Source organism: Salmo trutta, unplaced genomic scaffold, assembly GCF_901001165.1.
Source record: "Salmo trutta unplaced genomic scaffold, fSalTru1.1, whole genome shotgun sequence".
In the NCBI taxonomy this organism is placed as follows: Eukaryota; Metazoa; Chordata; class Actinopteri; order Salmoniformes; family Salmonidae; genus Salmo; species Salmo trutta.
This window is the reverse complement of record NW_021822992.1, coordinates 3411204-3431239: the sequence shown is the minus strand read 5'-3', so window position 1 is coordinate 3431239 and position 20036 is coordinate 3411204. Positions and strand designations below refer to the sequence as shown.

Below are 20036 nucleotides of genomic sequence, written 5' to 3'. Positions count from 1 at the left end.
CCCCTAACCTTTAACCCCTAACCTTTAACCCCTAACCTTTAACCTCTAACCTTTAACCCCTAACCTTTAACCCCTAATCTTTAACCTTTAGCCTCTAACCCCTAACCTCTAGCCTCTAACCTTTAACCCCCGAACCTCTAATCCCTACCCCCTAATATCTAACCCCTAACATCTAATTCCTACCCCTAAACTCTAATCCCTTACCCCTAACCTCTAACCCCTAACCTCTAACCCCCAACCTCTATTCTCTAACCTTTAACCCCTAATCTCTAATCCCTAACCTCTAACCCCTACCCCCTAACCTTTAGCCTCTAACCCCTAACCTCTAAACTCTAATCCCTAACCTCTAATCCCTAACCCCTAACCTCTAATCCCTGACCTCTAATCTCTAACCCTACTACAGGAGAGACAAATAAGACAATATGATGATCATAAAATATATGATTTTTGCTTTGTTTTAATGTATTGTATAATTGCTAATGATGAGCAGTTAATTATAACCTGCGTCAACAACATTACCAGGTCATAGTTGACCCTGACAGAGGATGCAGGACATATTGTCCTTCACCACTGGGGGGCGCTGTACCCACCGTTCTGTGTAAACCCCAGCCATCCCTTTGTTTTATCAACATAACTGATTGGTATCTGTCTCTCCAGGACGTCCAATCGGAAGCTGGCGTTCAGGGTGTTGCTGAGCGAGGCCAGTGTGTCGTTGAGTGATGACATCACCAGTCGTTCGGGTTCCGTGGAGCTCTTGAGGCTGACTGTGTCCAAACTGCTGCTGAACCTGTGTCCTGCCCGGCTGGGTGACTCTGGCATGGGGCTGGTCACCGCCGGGATGGGAGAGGCCTGTCTGGTGGAAGTCCACTGTGCCAACCTGCAGGTGGGTTGGCTCGTGTTTATAGGTCACCTGACGAAGGCTTTTATAGGTCACCTGACGAAGGCTATTTATAGGTCACCTGACGAAGGCTTTTATATAGGTCACCTGACGAAGGCTATTTATAGGTCACCTGACGAAGGCTATTTATAGGTCACCTGACGAAGGCTGTTTATTGGTCACCTGACGAAGGCTTTTTATAGGTCACCTGACGAAGGCTGTTTATAGGTCACCTGACGAAGGCTATTTATAGGTCACCTGACGAAGGCTTTTTATAGGTCACCTGACGAAGGCTTTTATAGGTCACCTGACGAAGGCTTTTATATAGGTCACCTGACGAAGGCTATTTATAGGTCACCTGACGAAGGCTATTTATAGGTCACCTGACTTTTGGCTTTTTCAGCCAAAACATTGTATGTGAATGAAGGAATAAAGCCCAGAGCAACATGCAGGCCTTTCTTTCTTCATTGACTGTGGAACAAAAACATCTTCTGCAAATAGAAAACTAGAAAAGGTACATTTCCTGCTTCCGCCATCTTAATATCTTCATCTGTTCTCTTCCAGCTGGATAACTACAGTATAGATCTACACTATATATATCTATATTAACTAGATATTCCTCTGTTCTCTTCCAGCTGGATAACTACAGTATAGATCTACACTATATATATCTATATTAACTAGATATCCTCTGTTCTCTTCCAGCTGGATAACTACAGTATAGATCTACACTATATATATCTATATTAACTAGATATTCCTCTGTTCTCTTCCAGTTGGATAACTACAGTATAGATCTACACAAACTAGATATTCCTCTGTTCTCGTCCAGCTGGATAACTACAGTATAGAGCTACACTATATATATCTATATTAACTAGATATTCCTCTGTTCTCTTCCAGCTGGATAACTACAGTATAGATCTACACTATATATATCTATATTAACTAGATATCCTCTGTTCTCTTCCAGCTGGATAACTACAGTATAGATCTACACTATATATATCTATATTAACTAGATATTCCTCTGTTCTCTTCCAGTTGGATAACTACAGTATAGATCTACACTAACTAGATATTCCTCTGTTCTCTTCCAGCTGGATAACTACAGTATAGATCTACACTATATATATCTATATTAACTAGATATTCCTCTGTTTTCTTCCAGCTGGATAACTACAGTATAGATCTACACTATATATATCTATATTATCTAGATATCCTCTGTTCTCTTCCAGCTGGATAACTACAGTATAGATCTACACTATATATATCTATATTAACTAGATATTCCTCTGTTCTCTTCCAGTTGGATAACTACAGTATAGATCTACACTAACTAGATATTCCTCTGTTCTCTTCCAGCTGGATAACTACAGTATAGATGTATATAAACTAGATATTCCTCTGTTCTCGTCCAGGTGGATAACTACAGTATAGATGTATATAAACTAGATATTCCTCTGTTCTCGTCCAGGTGGATAACTACAGTATAGATCTATATAAACTAGATATTCCTCTGTTCTCGTCCAGGTGGATAACTACAGTATAGATCTATATAAACTAGATATTCCTCTGTTCTCGTCCAGGTGGATAACTACAGTATAGATCTATATAAACTAGATATCCCTCTGTTCTCGTCCAGGTGGATAACTACAGTATAGATCTACATAAACTAGATATTCCTCTGTTCTCGTCCAGGTGGATAACTACAGTATAGATCTACATAAACTAGATATTCCTCTGTTCTCGTCCAGGTGGATAACTACAGTATAGATCTATATAAACTAGATATTCCTCTGTTCTCGTCCAGGTGGATAACTACAGTATAGATCTATATAAACTAGATATTCCTCTGTTCTCGTCCAGGTGGATAACTACAGTATAGATCTATATAAACTAGATATTCCTCTGTTCTCGTCCAGGTGGATAACTACAGTATAGATCTATATAAACTAGATATCCCTCTGTTCTCGTCCAGGTGGATAACTACAGTATAGATCTACATAAACTAGATATTCCTCTGTTCTCGTCCAGGTGGATAACTACAGTATAGATCTATATAAACTAGATATTCCTCTGTTCTCGTCCAGGTGGATAACTACAGTATAGATCTATATATTCCTCTGTTCTCGTCCAGGTGGATAACTACAGTATAGATCTATATAAACTAGATATTCCTCTGTTCTCGTCCAGGTGGATAACTACAGTATAGATCTATATAAACTAGATATCCCTCTGTTCTCGTCCAGGTGGATAACCAGCTGTATAACCGTGCCAGCTTCCACTTCCCAGTGTTGTTGTGCCAAGAGCAGAGTGTGGAGCTACCCCTCTGGACCAGCGATGCCAACCCCACCACCTCACTACAGGCCCTGGAGGAGTTTAAGGCCTCGTGCTTCCTCCAGCTGGGTCTCACCCTGGACAGGTATAATACCGTCACTTTATTGGCCATGGAAGTAATACCAATATCAGCATACCAACTATACAGCATCGTTAATACAGCGTCGTTAATACAACTTCATTGATACAGCGTCATTAATACAGCGTCATTAATACAGCGTCGTTAATACAGCATCATTAATACAGCATCATTAATACAGCGGCATTAATACAGCATAGTTATTACAGCATCATTAATACAGCATCATTAATACAGCGGCATTAATACAGCGTCTTTATTACAGCGTCATTACTACAGCGGCATTAATACAGCGGCATTAATACAGCGTCGTTAATACAGCGTCATTATTACAGCATAATTAATGCAGCATCATTAATACAGCGGCATTAATACAGCATCATTAATACAGCATTATTAATACAGCGTCATTAATACAGCATTATTAATACAGCATCATTAATACAGCGGCATTAATACAGCTATATTATTACATCGTCATTAATACAGCATCATTAATACAGCGGCATTAATACAGCGTCCTTAGTACAGCGTCATTAATACAGCATTATTAATACAGCATCATTAATACAGCGTCATTAATACAGCGCCATTATTACAGCGTCATCAATACAGCGTCATTAATACAGCATTATTAATACAGCATCATTAATACAGCATAGTTATTACAGCATCATTAATACAGTGTCATTAACACAGCATTATTAATACAGCATCATTAATACAGCGTCATGGATACAGCATTATTAATACAGCATCATTAATGCAGCGTCATTAATACAGCATCATTATTACAGCGTTATGAATACAGCATGATTAATACAGCATCATTAATACAGCAATATTAATACAGCATAATTAATACAGCGTCATTAATACAGCGTCATTAATACAGCATCATTAATACAGCGTCATTAATACAGCGTCATTAATACAGCGTCATTAATACAGCGTCATTATTACAGCGTTATGAATACAGCATGATTAATACAGCATAATTAATACAGCATAATTAATACAGCATCATTAATACAGCGTCATTAATACAGCATCATTAATACAATACAAGGGAATGTGAGCGGACAGAACAGATCTGTCCATCATTGTCCCTTGTGAGACACCGTCCAGCCACGTTGAGTCCTATGGTCCTCTGTCCAACAGCCTGCTGCTGGTTGAGGTAAAGCCCTGTTCTGTTGTCACTGACTGGGACCTTGTATTTCCTACAGGGAGGGTTACAGCGTGGACCAGCTGACCTTCCACATCAAACCGGCCCGTCTCTACCTGGAGGACACCTTCGTTTACTACGTCAAGACTCTGTTTCACACCTACATCCCAGACTCAGCCCTGGCCCCTTCCCCGGGCCCTAACCCCTCAGAGTACTACGGGGGGGGTCCCCTGCTCCCGGTAACCGTCCTTCAGTCCATCCCAGCCCTGGTGCGCCCTCTGAGGCTGCAGCGACTGGTCATTCAGCCGGTCAATGTGTTGGTTAGCATCCACGCCTCTCTGAAGCTCTACATCGCCTCGGACCACACCCCGCTGTCCTTCTCCCTGTTCGACAGAGGACCGATCTGTACTACAGCCAGACAGCTGATCCACGCGCTCACCATGCACTATGCTGCCGGGGCGCTGTTCAGAGCTGGTGAGTGGGAGGGAGGGAGGGAGGGAGTGTGTGTGTGTGTGTGTGTGTGTGTGTGTGTGTGTCTGCCTGCCTGCATTTACACCTGAATAACCAGATATATACAGCTGTAACTGGTCTGTATAGACTACGGCTGTAACTGGTCTGTATAGACTACGGCTGTAACTGGTCTGTATAGACTACGGCTGTAACTGGTCTGTATAGACTACGGCTGTAACTGGTCTGTATAGACTACAGCTGTAACTGGTCTGTATAGACTACGGCTGTAACTGGTCTGTATAGACTACAGCTGTAACTGGTCTGTATAGACTACGGCTGTAACTGGTCTGTATAGACTACAGCTGTAACTGGTCTGTATAGACTACAGCTGTAACTGGTCTGTATAGACTACAGCTGTAACTGGTCTGTATAGACTACGACTGTAACTGGTCTGTATAGACTACAGCTGTAACTGGTCTGTATAGACTACAGCTGTAACTGGTCTGTATAGACTACGGCTGTAACTGGTCTGTATAGACTACAGCTGTAACTGGTCTGTATAGACTACAGCTGTAACTGGTCTGTATAGACTACAGCTGTAACTGGTCTGTATAGACTACGGCTGTAACTGGTCTGTATAGACTACAGCTGTAACTGGTCTGTATAGACTACGACTGTAACTGGTCTGTATAGACTACGACTGTAACTGGTCTGTATAGACTACAGCTGTAACTGGTCTGTATAGACTACAGCTGGAACTGGTCTGTATAGACTACAGCTGTAACTGGTCTGTATAGACTACAGCTGTAACTGGTCTGTCCAGTGTGGCCTGTGGTTACAGCCTGTTACCCAGACATGGTGTGACTTAACTCTGTCATTAGAATCTGTGTTCCTGCTCGTATTTTTCTGTGTTTACCGCGGCTGTCACACACACACACACACACACACACACACACACACACGTTTACCGTCCCTGTCCTCGCCAGACCCTCTGCTCCAATCTCCAGAGCACTGCATCCTGGGATTGATTTATCTCCCCTGGATGACTGTCGCCGTGACAGAGGCTAGTAAACAGCACGTCCGTAGAGACCAACACGCTCCACAGGACCACAGGAGATGAAGAAGTGGTCCTGAAAGACCTTCAGCCCGCCAGGCAGCACCAGTGGAATCCATCATTTATGTGATGGGAGGGAGGGAGGGAGAGGGAGGGAGGGAGAGGGAGGGAGGGAGGGAGGGAGGGAGGGAGAGAGGGAGGGAGGGAGAGAGGGAGGGAGAGAGGGAGGGAGAGAGAGGGAGAGAGAGAGAGAGAGAGAGAGAGAGAGAGTGTGTGTGTGTTAGGGGGAGAGGGAGGGAGGGAGGGAGAGAGGGAGGGAGGGAGGGAGGGGGGGTGGGAGCGAGAGAGAGAGAGAGAGAGAAAAATCTGTTGTCTGTTGTTTAAAACGCCATGGGCTTTGAAAAACTGGCATGTGATTTTTTGATGCAATTGAACAGCATATAAATATCACTGATCTGTGTCCGTCTGTAGAGATGTTTATCAGAGACGAGAGAGAGAGAGAGGTGAGATGTTGAACAGCATATAAATGTACTCAGGGATTACAGTACAGTACGGGAACGTCCCAAAGTGAACCCTATTACCTATACTGACCAGGGCCCATAGGGACTAGGGTGCCATTTGGAGTGTACACTACAGTAGACCCTACTACAGCAGTATGGAGTGTTAACGTGACCATAAACCTGTTGGAGTGATCCTACAGTCAGACTAGGGAAGTTATGTCACATTGTTTATTGACGTGTGGCAGCTTCCCCTCTTCGGCCAGTCCTCAGGGTTGGCTGGTACCGTACTGTAGGGGCCTGTGGGCTGTCCTGACGTCTCTCCCTCTCCCGCTCTCTCACCCTCTCTCTCCTTCTCCCTCTTTCGCTCTCACCCTCTCCCTCTCACCCTCTCTCTCACCCTCTCCCTCTCACCCTCACCCTCTCCCCATCTCCCTCTCTCTCTCCCCATCTCTCACCCTCTCTCTCCTTCTCCCTCTTTTGCTCGATCCCTCTCTCTCTCTCCATCTCTCTCTCTCCCTCTCTCTCTCCCTCCCTCCCTCTCTCCCCCTCTCTCCAGGCTGGGTGGTGGGGTCTCTGGATCTCCTTGGTAGTCCTGCCAGTCTGGTGAGGTCCATCGGTAACGGAGTAGCAGACTTCTTCCGCCTGCCATATGAGGGTTTAACCCGGGGCCCCGGGGCCTTCGTCAGCGGAGTGTCGCGAGGAACCACCTCATTCGTCAAACACATCTCTAAAGGTACCATACCACATCTCTAAAGGTACCATACCACATCTCTAAAGGTACCATACCACATCTCTACCACATCTCTAAAGGTACCATACCACATCTCTACCACATCTCTAAAGGTACCATACCACATCTCTAAAGGTACCATACCACATCTCTACCACATCTCTAAAGGTACCATACCACATCTCTAAAGGTACCACACCACATCTCTAAAGGTACCATACCACATCTCTAAAGGTACCATACCACATCTCTAAAGGTACCATACCACATCTCTAAAGGTACCATACCACATCTCTACCACATCTCTAAAGGTACCATACCACATCTCTACCACATCTCTAAAGGTAACATACCACATCTCTAAAGGTACCATACCACATCTCTAAAGGTACCATACCACATCTCTACCACATCTCTAAAGGTACCATACCACATCTCTAAAGGTACCATACCACATCTCTACCACATCTCTAAAGGTACCATACCACATCTCTACCACATCTCTAAAGGTACCATACCACATCTCTACCACATCTCTAAAGGTACCATACCACATCTCTAAAGGTACCACACCACATCTCTAAAGGTACCATACCACATCTCTACCACATCTCTAAAGGTACCATACCACATCTCTAAAGGTACCATACCACATCTCTACCACATCTCTAAAGGTACCATACCACATCTCTACCACATCTCTAAAGGTAACATACCACATCTCTACCACATCTCTAAAGGTACCACACCACATCTCTAAAGGTACCATACCACATCTCTACCACATCTCTAAAGGTACCATACCACATCTCTACCACATCTCTAAAGGTAACATACCACATCTCTAAAGGTACCATACCACATCTCTAAAGGTACCATACCACATCTTTACCACATCTCTAAAGGTACCATACCACATCTCTACCACATCTCTAAAGGTACCATACCACATCTCTAAAGGTACCATACCACATCTCTAAAGGTACCATACCACATCTCTAAAGGTACCATACCACATCTCTAAAGGCACCATACCACATCTCTAAAGGTACCATACCACATCTCTAAAGGCACCATACCACATCTCTAAAGGCACCATACCACATCTCTAAAGGCACCATACCACATCTCTAAAGGCACCATACCACATCTCTAAAGGTACCATACCACATCTCTACCACATCTCTAAAGGTACCATACCACATCTCTACCACATCTCTAAAGGTACCATACCACATCTCTAAAGGTACCACGCCACATCTCTAAAGGCACCATACCACATCTCTAAAGGTACCATACCACATCTCTAAAGGCACCATACCACATCTCTAAAGGTACCATACCACATCTCTAAAGGCACCATACCACATCTCTAAAGGTACCATACATAGTGGCGAGGCAGCCGTTGGTCTGAAATATAAACTCAGGATTGTGCCTTTAAATCCTGTATATTTTTAAACAGGTCTGGGAACAGGTTAGTCAGTTAATCCTCCTGTCTCTTCCTATAGGCACGCTGACATCCATTACCAACCTGGCGACCAGCCTGGCCAGGAACATGGACCGGCTGTCCCTGGATGAGGAACACTATACCAGGCAGGAGGAGTGGAGGAGACAGCTACCTGAGAGCCTGGGGGACGGACTCAGACAGGGCCTGTCTAGACTGGGCATCAGCCTACTGGGTGGGTAGAGTATAGCCAGACAGCCAGTCACTCAGCCAGACAGCCAGTCAGTCAGACAGTCAGTTAGCCAGACAGACAGCCAGTCACTCAGTCAGTCACTCAGTCAGTTAGCCAGTCAGTTAGCCAGTCAGTTAGTCAGCCAGTCAGTCAGTTAGCCAGTCAGTTAGCCAGTCAGTCAGTCAGTTAGTCAGTCAGTCAGTTAGCCAGTCAGTCAGTCAGTTAGCCAGTCAGCCAGTCAGCCAGTCAGTCAGTCACTCAGTCAGTCAGTCAGTCAGTCAGTTAGCCAGTCAGTCAGTCAGTTAGCCAGTCAGTCAGTCAGTCACTCAGTTAGTCAGTCAGTCAGTCAGTCACTCAGTTAGTCAGTCAGTCACTCAGTTAGTCAGTCAGTCAGTCAGCCAGTCAGTCAGTTAGTCACTCAGTTAGTCAGTCAGTCAGTCACTCAGTTAGTCAGTTAGTCACTCAGTTAGTCAGTCAGTCAGTTAGTCACTCAGTTAGTCAGTCAGTCAGTTAGTCAGTCAGTCACTCAGTTAGCCAGTCAGTTAGTCACTCAGTTAGTCAGTCAGTCAGTTAGCCAGTCAGTCACTCAGTTAGTCAGTCAGTCAGTCAGTCAGCCAGCCATCCAGTCAGCCAGCCAGTCAGCCAGTCACTCAGCCAGTCAGTCAGTCAGTCAGTCAGTCACTCAGTCAGTCACCCAGCCAATCAGTCAGTCAGTTAGCCAGTCAGTCAGTCACCCAGCCAGTCAGTTAGCCAGTCAGTCAGTCACTCAGTCAGTCAGTCAGTTAGCCAGTCAGTCAGTCACTCAGTCAGTCACCCAGCCAATCAGTCAGTCAGTTAGCCAGTCAGTCAGTCACCCAGCCAGTCAGTTAGCCAGTCACTCAGTCAGGCAGTCAGCCAGTCAGTCAGCCAGTCAGTTAGTCAGTCAGTTAGTCAGTCAGTCAGTCAGCCAGTCAGTCAGTCAGCCAGTTAGCCAGTCAGTCAGTTAGCCAGTCAGTCAGTCAGTCAGCCAGTCAGTCAGCCAGCCAGTCAGTCAGTCAGTCAGTCAGTCAGTTAGCCAGCCAGTCAGTCAGTCAGTCTGTCAGTCAGTCAGCCAGTCAGTCAGTCTGTCAGCCAGTCAGTCAGCCAGTCAGTCAGTCAACCAGTCAGTCAGCCAGCCAGTCAGTCAGTCAGTCAGTTAGCCAGTCAGTCAGTTAGTCACTCAGTTAGTCAGTCAGTCAGTCACTCAGTTAGTCAGTTAGTCACTCAGTTAGTCAGTCAGTCAGTTAGTCACTCAGTTAGTCAGTCAGTCAGTTAGTCAGTCAGTCACTCAGTTAGCCAGTCAGTTAGTCACTCAGTTAGTCAGTCAGTCAGTTAGCCAGTCAGTCACTCAGTTAGTCAGTCAGTCAGTCAGTCAGCCAGCCATCCAGTCAGCCAGCCAGTCAGCCAGTCACTCAGCCAGTCAGTCAGTCAGTCAGTCAGTCACTCAGTCAGTCACCCAGCCAATCAGTCAGTCAGTTAGCCAGTCAGTCAGTCACCCAGCCAGTCAGTTAGCCAGTCAGTCAGTCACTCAGTCAGTCAGTCAGTTAGCCAGTCAGTCAGTCACTCAGTCAGTCACCCAGCCAATCAGTCAGTCAGTTAGCCAGTCAGTCAGTCACCCAGCCAGTCAGTTAGCCAGTCACTCAGTCAGGCAGTCAGCCAGTCAGTCAGCCAGTCAGTTAGTCAGTCAGTTAGTCAGTCAGTCAGTCAGCCAGTCAGTCAGTCAGCCAGTTAGCCAGTCAGTCAGTTAGCCAGTCAGTCAGTCAGTCAGCCAGTCAGTCAGCCAGCCAGTCAGTCAGTCAGTCAGTCAGTCAGTTAGCCAGCCAGTCAGTCAGTCAGTCTGTCAGTCAGTCAGCCAGTCAGTCAGTCTGTCAGCCAGTCAGTCAGCCAGTCAGTCAGTCAACCAGTCAGTCAGCCAGCCAGTCAGTCAGTCAGTCAGCCAGTCAGTTAGTCAGTCAGTTAGTCAGCCAGTCAGCCAGTCAGTTAGTCAGTCAGTCAGTCAGCCAGTTTGTCAGCCAGTTTGTCAGTCAGCCAGTCAGCCAGTCAGCCAGTCAGTCAGTTAGTCAGTCAGCCAGTCAGCCAGTCAGTCAGTCAGCCAGTCAGTCAGTCAGTCAGTCAGTTAGTCAGCCAGTCAGTCAGTCAGCCAGTCAGTCAGTCAGTCAGTCAGTTAGTCAGTCAGCCAGCCAGTCAGTCAGTCAGTCAGCCAGTCAGTCAGTCAGTCAGTCAGTTAGTCAGTCAGCCAGTCAGCCAGCCAGTCAGTCAGCCAGTCACTCAGACAGTTAGCCAGCCAGTCAGTTAGCCAGACAGTCAGTCAGTAAGTCAGTCACTCAGCCAGTCAGTCAGCACAGTGGAGACCAGCATGGTCCCAATAACCACCTAGGGTCTCTCTGTTTAAAAGACACTAGAGAAACAGCTACTAATGACAGGGGATGTCTGGCTCCAAGGACCATGTTGTGATTGGTTGGGAGGTTAAATCCCTTAGTGGGGCTGCTGTGTCCTCACTATCAATCACATACTGAACATTACTGGTTTACAATATCCCTCTAATATAGACCAGAACTTCAGCAACCAATAATACTGTAATACATGATACTCTGTTATGATACTCTGTTATGATACTCTGTTATGATACTCTGTTGTAATACGTGATACTCTGTTGTAATACATGATACTCTGTTATGATACTCTGTTGTAATACATGATACTCTGTTCTCTCCAGGAGCGATAGCTGGCATCGTGGACCAACCCATGCAGAACTTCCAGCGGGGTTCAGAGATGCAGAGTTCAGCAGGCAGCAAGGCCAAAGGGGTCATCTCTGGGGTGGGGAAAGGCATCGTGGGGGTCTTTACCAAACCTATAGGGGGCGCCGCAGAGCTGGTCTCGCAGACGGGATACGGTGGGTTCACACACACTTCACTTTTTTAAAACATTTTATTTGAGCTTGTATTTTACCACTGGCAGGTCAACTAAGAACAAATTCTTATTTACAATGACGTCCCTGATCGTTTGTTTTAACACATCACTTGTTCGACAGTAGTGGAAAACACAACCAGTTTATTGTCACTCAGGCCTGGCGAAGACCTTTCGTTACAATAAACTTTATGGGATCTTTCCAACGCTTTTACACTACAAGTCCCCTGCTGTAGTGTTCTGTCCTGGGGGTCCTGGCGGTATGCTAACACACAGTAGCAATGCTCCCTCCAAGGAGCCCTAGCGGTCCTACCGTAGCAGTATGCTAACAGGCTGTAATGCCCAGTCTATGGGGTCCTAGCGTAGCGGTATGCTAACAGGCTGTAATACCCAGTCTATGGGGTCCTACCGTAGCAGTATGCTAACAGGCTGTAATACCCAGTCTATGGGGTCCTAGCGTAGCGGTATGCTAACAGGCTGTAATGCCCAGTCTATGGGGTGGTAGCGGTCCTAGCATAGCGGTATGCTAACAGGCTGTAATACCCAGTCTATGGGGTGGTAGCAGTCCTAGCGTAGCGGTATGCTAACAGGCTGTAATACCCAGTCTATGGGGTCCTACCGTAGCAGTATGCTAACAGGCTGTAATACCCAGTCTATGGGGTCCTAGCGTAGCGGTATGCTAACAGGCTGTAATGCCCAGTCTATGGGGTGGTAGCGGTCCTAGCATAGCGGTATGCTAACAGGCTGTAATACCCAGTCTATGGGGTGGTAGCAGTCCTAGCGTAGCGGTATGCTAACAGGCTGTAATGCCCAGTCTATGGGGTGGTAGCGGTCCTAGCGTAGCGGTATGCTAACATGCGGTCATGCCCAGTCTGTGGGGTGGTAGCAGTCCTAGCGTACCGGTATGCTAACAGGCTGTAATACCCAGTCTATGGGGTTATAGCGGTCCTAGCATAGCGGTAGGCTAACAGGCTGTAATATAATGTTTATTAACTGGGCCCTGGAGTGTTTATTAACTGGGCCCTGGAGTGTTTGGGCCCTGGAGTGTTTATTAACTGGGCCCTGGAGTGTTTATTAACTGGGCCCTGGAGTATTTATTAACTGGGCCCTGGAGTGTTTATTAACTGGGCCCTGGAGTGTTTATTAACTGGGCCCTGGAGTTTTTATAAACTGGGCCCTGGAGTGTTTATTAACTGGGCCCTGGTACCATGGTACCCTGGGGACTGATCTAGCTCCCCTAGCTAGCTACACACACACACACACACACACACATACCCACGCCAGAGTGAAAATGTGTTGATACACACACACACTGCTAGAGTACATTCCACAACACACAGGGAGGAGGGGGGGGGTATGTCCCAGAGGGCCAGAGCAGTGACATCATCAGCAGTAGAATGTTTTATGACCTGTTTTAAAATGCATGACGTCATCAAGTCACTTCACGGCTGACAGGAAGACGAGGCAACAAGCTGCACATGTAGACACACACACACACACACACCCACACACACACACACACACACACACCACACACACACACACACACACATACTGTACACTGAACCTTTCTGCTTTGATCTACTCTACGTGTGTGTGTGTGTGTGTGTGTGTGTGTGTGTGTGTGTGTGTGTGTTGCTTGTCCTGAGCAGGTATCCTTCATGGGGCTGGTCTCTGGCAGCTTCCCAAACAGCTGTACCTCCCAGCAGACCAGAAGTCAGCCCTCGCCCCCAACAGCCACGTCAAATACGTCTGGTAAGAACTGAACTCTATACACACACACACACACAGCCCTCGCCCCCAACAGCCACGTCAAATACGTCTGGTAAGAACTGAACTCTATACACACACACACACACACACACACAGCCCTCGCCCCCAACAGCCACGTCAAATACGTCTGGTAAGAACTGAACTCTGTACACACACACACACACACACACAGCCCTCGCCCCTAACAGTCACGTCAAATACGTCTGGTAAGAACTGAACTCTGTACACACACACACACAGCCCTCGCCCCTAACAGTCACGTCAAATACGTCTGGTAAGAACTGAACTCTGTACACACACACACACACACACAGCCCTCGCCCCTAACAGTCACGTCAAATACGTCTGGTAAGAACTGAACTCTATACACACACACAGCCCTCGCCCCTAACAGTCACGTCAAATACGTCTGGTAAGAACTGAACTCTATACACACACACACACACACACACACACACACACACACACACACACACACACACACACAGCCCTCGCCCCTAACAGCCACGTCAAATACGTCTGGTAAGAACTGAACTCTATACACACACACAGCCCTCGCCCCTAACAGTCACGTCAAATACGTCTGGTAAGAACTGAACTCTATACACACACACACACACACACACAGCCCTCGCCCCTAACAGTCACGTCAAATACGTCTGGTAAGAACTGAACTCTGTACACACACACACACACACACAGCCCTCGCCCCTAACAGTCACGTCAAATACGTCTGGTAAGAACTGAACTCTGTACACACACACACCCACACACAGCCCTCGCCCCTAACAGTCACGTCAAATACGTCTGGTAAGAACTGAACTCTATACACACACACACACACAGCCCTCGCCCCTAACAGTCACGTCAAATACGTCTGGTAAGAACTAAACTCTATACACACACACACACACAGCCCTCGCCCCTAACAGTCACGTCAAATACGTCTGGTAAGAACTAAACTCTATCTCTCTCTCACACACACACACACACACACACACACACACACACACACACACACACACCCCAGGCCCCCAACAGCCACATTACCTTTATGAAAGGAAGAGATCCCTGCTGATAGCTTGCTTCCCCACCAAGCTGCAGAAACGGAGGAGCAAACTGAAGTAGAAAACAGATTCAGAAACTCTTGGAGGACCATGGAATGAATGTATTTATATAACAGGGACAGTGTACATTTTTTAAATTGTATTTATTTATTTCACCTTTATTTAACCAGGTAGGCAAGTTGAGAACAAGTTCTCATTTACAATTGCGACCTGGCCAAGATAAAGGAAAGCAGTTCGACAACATACAACAACACAGAGTTACACATGGAGTAAAACAAACATACAGTCAATAATACAGTAGAAAAATAAGTCTATATACAATGTGAGCAAATGAGGTGAGATAAGGGAGGTAAAGGCAAAAAAAGGCCATGGTGGCAAAGTAAATACAATATAGCAAGTAAAACACTGGAATGGTAGATTTGTAGTGGAAGAAAGTGCAAAGTAGAAATAGAGATAATGGGGTGCAAAGGAGCAAAATAAATAAATAAATAAATACAGTAGGGGAAGAGGTAGTTGTTTGGGCTAAATTATAGATGGGCTATGTACAGGTGCAGAGATCTGTGAGCTGCTCTGACAGCTGGTGCTTAAAGCCAGTGATACATTAAACATCATCGATATTACAGTAATACAACATCTGTGTAAATGTCCTGGGATGTTCAAGGGCAAATACACAGCCGCTACGCAAACACAAATACTCACTACAAACCCATAGGAATACATTACATCCAATACAATATGATTCTAACAACAACAATCTGTTAAAAAAACACACTGTCATCAGCTGTCCTCTTACATATGAGGAGACAGAGGTAAGTCGTGTGTACAGGCTTTGGTTTGATTTGAGCCGTGGTTTATAATGTAAAAGTGTAGTAAACAGTTCAGTTTGTCAAGTCTATGGGCAGTGTGTTGTATCTGTTACTGAGAGGGCTGATTGGCTGAGTTCACTGTGTCTGAAAGTTATCCAGGAAGTGGTTTGCTTCGGCACGGCCAGCAGAACCACCCTGCATCCCACTGCTGGTTTGGCTCTGAGACTTAGCAGGTTTGGTTCTGGGAGACCAGATGGTTCTGGAAGTGGTTTGCTTTGGCACGGCCAGCAGAACCACCCTGCATCCCAATGCTGGTTTGGCTCTGAGACTAAGCAGGTTTGGTTCTGGTCGTTCTGGGAGACCAGATGCTTCTGGAAGTGGTTTTTGGAGGGCCAGTAGGAGGCACTCTTTCCTCTGGTCTAAAAAAATTGAAATTATTCCAACGCCCCGGTGCAGTGATTGGGGACATTGCCCTGTGTAGGATGCCGTCTTTTGGACGGGATGTTAAACGGGTGTCCTGACTCTCTGTGGTCACTAAAGATCCCATGGTACTTATCGTCAGAGTAGGGGTAACATGTGGTAGTGTTTGAATAGGTACAACATATCTAGTGACTTAACATGTGTGGTAGTGTTTGAATAGGTACAGTGACTTAACATGTGTGGTAGTGTTTGAATAGGTACAACATATCTAGTGACTTAACATGTGTGGTAGTGTTTGAATAGGTACAACATATCTAGTGACTTAACATGTGTGGTAGTGTTTCAATAGGTACAGCGACTTAACATGTGTGGTAGTGTTTGAATAGGTACAACATATCTAGTGACTTAACATGTGTGGTAGTGTGTGAATAGGTACAACATATCTAGTGACTTAACATGTGTGGTAGTGTTTGAATAGGTACAACATATCCAGTGACTTAACATGTGTGGTAGTGTTTGAATAGGTACAACATATCTAGTGACTTAACATGTGTGGTAGTGTTTGAATAGGTACAACATATCTAGTGACTTAACATGTGTGGTAGTGTTTGAATAGGTACAGCATATCTAGTGACTTCACATGTGTGGTAGTGTTTCAATAGGTAGAACATATCTAGTGACTTCACATGTGTGGTAGTGTTTGAATAGGTACAAAATATCTAGTGACTTCACATGTGTGGTAGTGTTTGAACAGGTACAACATATCCAGTGACTTAACATGTGTGGTAGTGTTTGAATAGGTACAACATATCCAGTGACTTAACATGTGTGGTAGTGTTTGAATAGGTACAACATATCTAGTGACTTAACATGTGTGGTAGTAGTGTTTCAATAGGTACAACATATCTAGTGACTTAACATGTGTGGTAGTGTTTCAATAGGTACAGCATATCTAGTGACTTAACATGTGTGGTAGTGTTTGAATAGGTACAGCATATCTAGAGACTTAACATGTGTGTATACATTTGTATGGACATACTGGTCACCTATGGCCATGTGGTCTAATGGGATTGTTGTATATTCATCTGTCGGCTGACATCTCTCTGTGCTGGGTGTCTTCCTCCCCTCCTCTTCCTCCCCTCCCCTCACCAGGAAGATGCTCCAGTCCCTGGGTCGTCCAGAGGTCCACATGTCCCTGGAGGTGGTGATAGTGTCTGGGTCGGGCCAGGAGCATGCTGGGTGTCTGCTGCTGACAGGGGAGGTGGTGTTTGTGGTCAGTCTGTCTGAGGACACACAGCAGCAGGCTTTCCCCATCACTGAGGTGGTCTGTCAACAAGACCCCCACCACCTGGGGGCGCTGACCCTCACGCTGCAGCAGCAGAGACTCACCAACGATGTAGAGGTAGGGGTGAGGGGGGTGAGGGATGGTAGGGGTGGGGTGGGGGGGTGAGGTAAGGAGGGAGGGGGAGGAATGGTAGGGGTGGGGTGGGGGGGTGAGGTAAGGAGGGAGGGAGAGGAATGGTAGGGGTGGGGTGGGGGGGTGAGGTAGGGAGGGAGGGTGAGGGATGGTAGGGGTGAGGTAGGGGTGAGGGATGGTAGGGGTGAGGGAGGGATGGGTGAGGTAGGGTAGGGGTGAGGGAGGGTGAGGGATGGTAGGGGTGAGGGAGGGAGGGAGGGTGAGGTAGGGTGAGGGATGGTAGGGGTGGGGGGGTGAGGGATGGTAGGGGTGAGGGGGGTGAGGGATGGGTGAGGTAGGGAGGGAGGGGTGAGGGATGGTAGGGGTGAGGGATGGGTGAGGGAGGGTGAGGGATGGTGAGGGATGGTAGGGGTGAGGGGGGTGAGGGATGGGGGAGGGAGGCAGGGGTGAGGGGGGGTGAGGGAGGGAGGGTGATTATCATATGGTCATTTAATAGATGTTTATCTTTATCCAACTACAGTGAACAAAAATATTCAGATTTCAGAACATGCAGGAAACATCACTAAACCTCCTCTTCCCCTCCTCCTCCCCTCCCCCCTCCTCTCCTCCCTCCTCCCCTCCCCTCCCCCTCTCCTCCCCCTCAGAGTGACAGTGGGAGGGAGTGGTTATCAGAGCAGCAGTACAGTCGTCTGGTGGACTATGTGACTCGTGCGTCTGCGTTCCTCTCCCCCTCGGCCTCGTCCCTCCAGCAGGCTCCTCCCATCACCCCGGCCGAGCCTCAGCCCGCCGTCACCAAGACCTACCGTTACCTGGTCAACCCCGCCCACGGCGCCGTGTTCGTCTCCAAGTTCACCATGGTCAAGAACAAGGCGCTGCGCATCGGCTTCCACTGACACACCTGTACAAACACACACACCTTTACAGAGACACACCTGTACACACACCTTTACAGAGACACACCTGTACACACACCTTTACAGAGACACACCTGTACACACACCTGTACACACACCTGTACACACACACACACCTTTACAGAGACACACCTGTACACACACCTTTACAGAGACACACCTTTACAGAGACACACCTGTACAGAGACACACCTGTACACACACACACCTTTACAGAGACACACCTGTACACACACACACACACCTTTACAGAGACACACCTGTACACACACACACCTTTACAGAGACACACCTGTACACACACACACCTGTACAGAGACACACCTTTACAGAGACACACCTGTTGTACTCTCTCTTTAGGTTGCCTTGAAGGTTTAATATCCTCTATGCGTTATGAAACAGTTCACCCTGTCATGGGAAGAGGGTTTAAACTTTGATTTACTCTGAAACATTTCAATAAAACACCCGTGGCAGTGAACACTAATGTTGAGGAGACTGGAGGGTTTACAGTACGTCCCAAATGCCACACTAATCCCTATATAGTGCACTACTATAGAACAGGACCCAATGCCACCCTATTCCCTATATAGTGCACTACTATAGAACAGGACCCAATGCTACCCTATTCCCTATATAGTGCACTACTTTAGACCAGGACCCAATGGTACCCTAATCCCTATATAGTGCACTACTTTAGCCCAGGTCCCAATGCCACCCTATTCCCTATATAGTGCACTACTTTAGCCCAGGTCCCATAAGCCCCCTGTGTTGGGAATAGGTTGCCATTTGGTCGTTTCAGCCGTCATATTGTCCTTAAGCCGAGTTTCTCTGTGCTCTTTATTCCTGTATAACTGAGCTGTTTAAAGCTCTTAACGGGCGAGAGCCTCTCTGACGGCGTCACGGTGCCGATGGTGCCGGTGGTGCTGGCGGTGGTGGTGGTGGTGCTGCCGGTGGTGCTGCCGGTGGTGCTGCCGGTGGTGCTGATGGTGGTGCCGGTGGTGCTGGCGGTGGTGGTGGTGGTGGTGGTGCTGATGGTGGTGCCGGTGGTGCCGGCGGAGGTTCCGGTGGTGCTGGTGGTGGTGCCGGTGGTGCCGGAGGAGGTTCCGGTGGTGCTGGCGGTGGTGGTGGTGGTGCTGCCGGTGGTGCTGATGGTGGTGCCGGTGGTGCCGGCGGAGGTTCCGGTGGTGCCGGTGGAGGAGTGAGCACGTTGGACCAGTCAGAAGAATATCATGGTTCATATCCAAGCTGTCAACTAAAATATGGTTGTGGGAATTTGTTGCTTTTCAATGTATTGTTTTTTCTTTCTAGAAGACGTATCACATTACGATGAGATGTTTTTAACATCAAATCGTTTAGTTCTGTGTATTTTTGAGTTCATGCCCAAGATCGTTTACCTTGTTTTAAATTCTGTTAAAAACGCGGCTTTATGGAATAAAACATGGCTTTTTGTACTCGAATGCTTTTTGATGGTCTGGATCACGTGTCCAACTCATTCCACAGAGGGCTGAGTGTCTGGGGAAAACCTTTACCTCCTCCCTTTGTACTTGATTGATTAATTAAAGGTCACTAATTAGTAAGGAACTCCCCCTCACCTGGTTGTCCAGGTGTTAACTGAAAGGAAAAACCTGCAGACACCAGGCCCTCCGTGGAAAGAGGTGGACCCCCCCTCTGGGTTACATGGATAATATATTGTATTAATAGTTTAATAAATTACATTCTAATAAAATATTGAAGTTGTGATGTCACGTGATTCCCTTGACCAATAGTACATGCTCAGATTATTAAATTTAGTCGATCTACGAAGTGACATTAGGGCTCAGTGTTATCCTGACAAAGCCAC

General features: G+C 46.8%; 1 protein-coding gene across 1 annotated transcript in view; it reads left to right on the top strand.

The window, feature by feature from the left end:
- LOC115187892 (vacuolar protein sorting-associated protein 13B) overlaps window positions 1–18189 on the top strand; it is a gene marked incomplete at its 5' end in the record, with an annotated part of 25046 nt that extends 6857 nt beyond the window's left edge. The window contains 9 exon segments of the mRNA XM_029746941.1: window positions 658–883; window positions 3133–3305; window positions 4526–4938; window positions 7025–7201; window positions 8707–8877; window positions 11609–11785; window positions 13452–13554; window positions 17018–17267; window positions 17927–18189. Coding sequence (XP_029602801.1) covers window positions 658–883; window positions 3133–3305; window positions 4526–4938; window positions 7025–7201; window positions 8707–8877; window positions 11609–11785; window positions 13452–13554; window positions 17018–17267; window positions 17927–18175 — 1939 coding nt within the window.
- Window positions 18190–20036: the final 1847 nt, after the last annotated feature.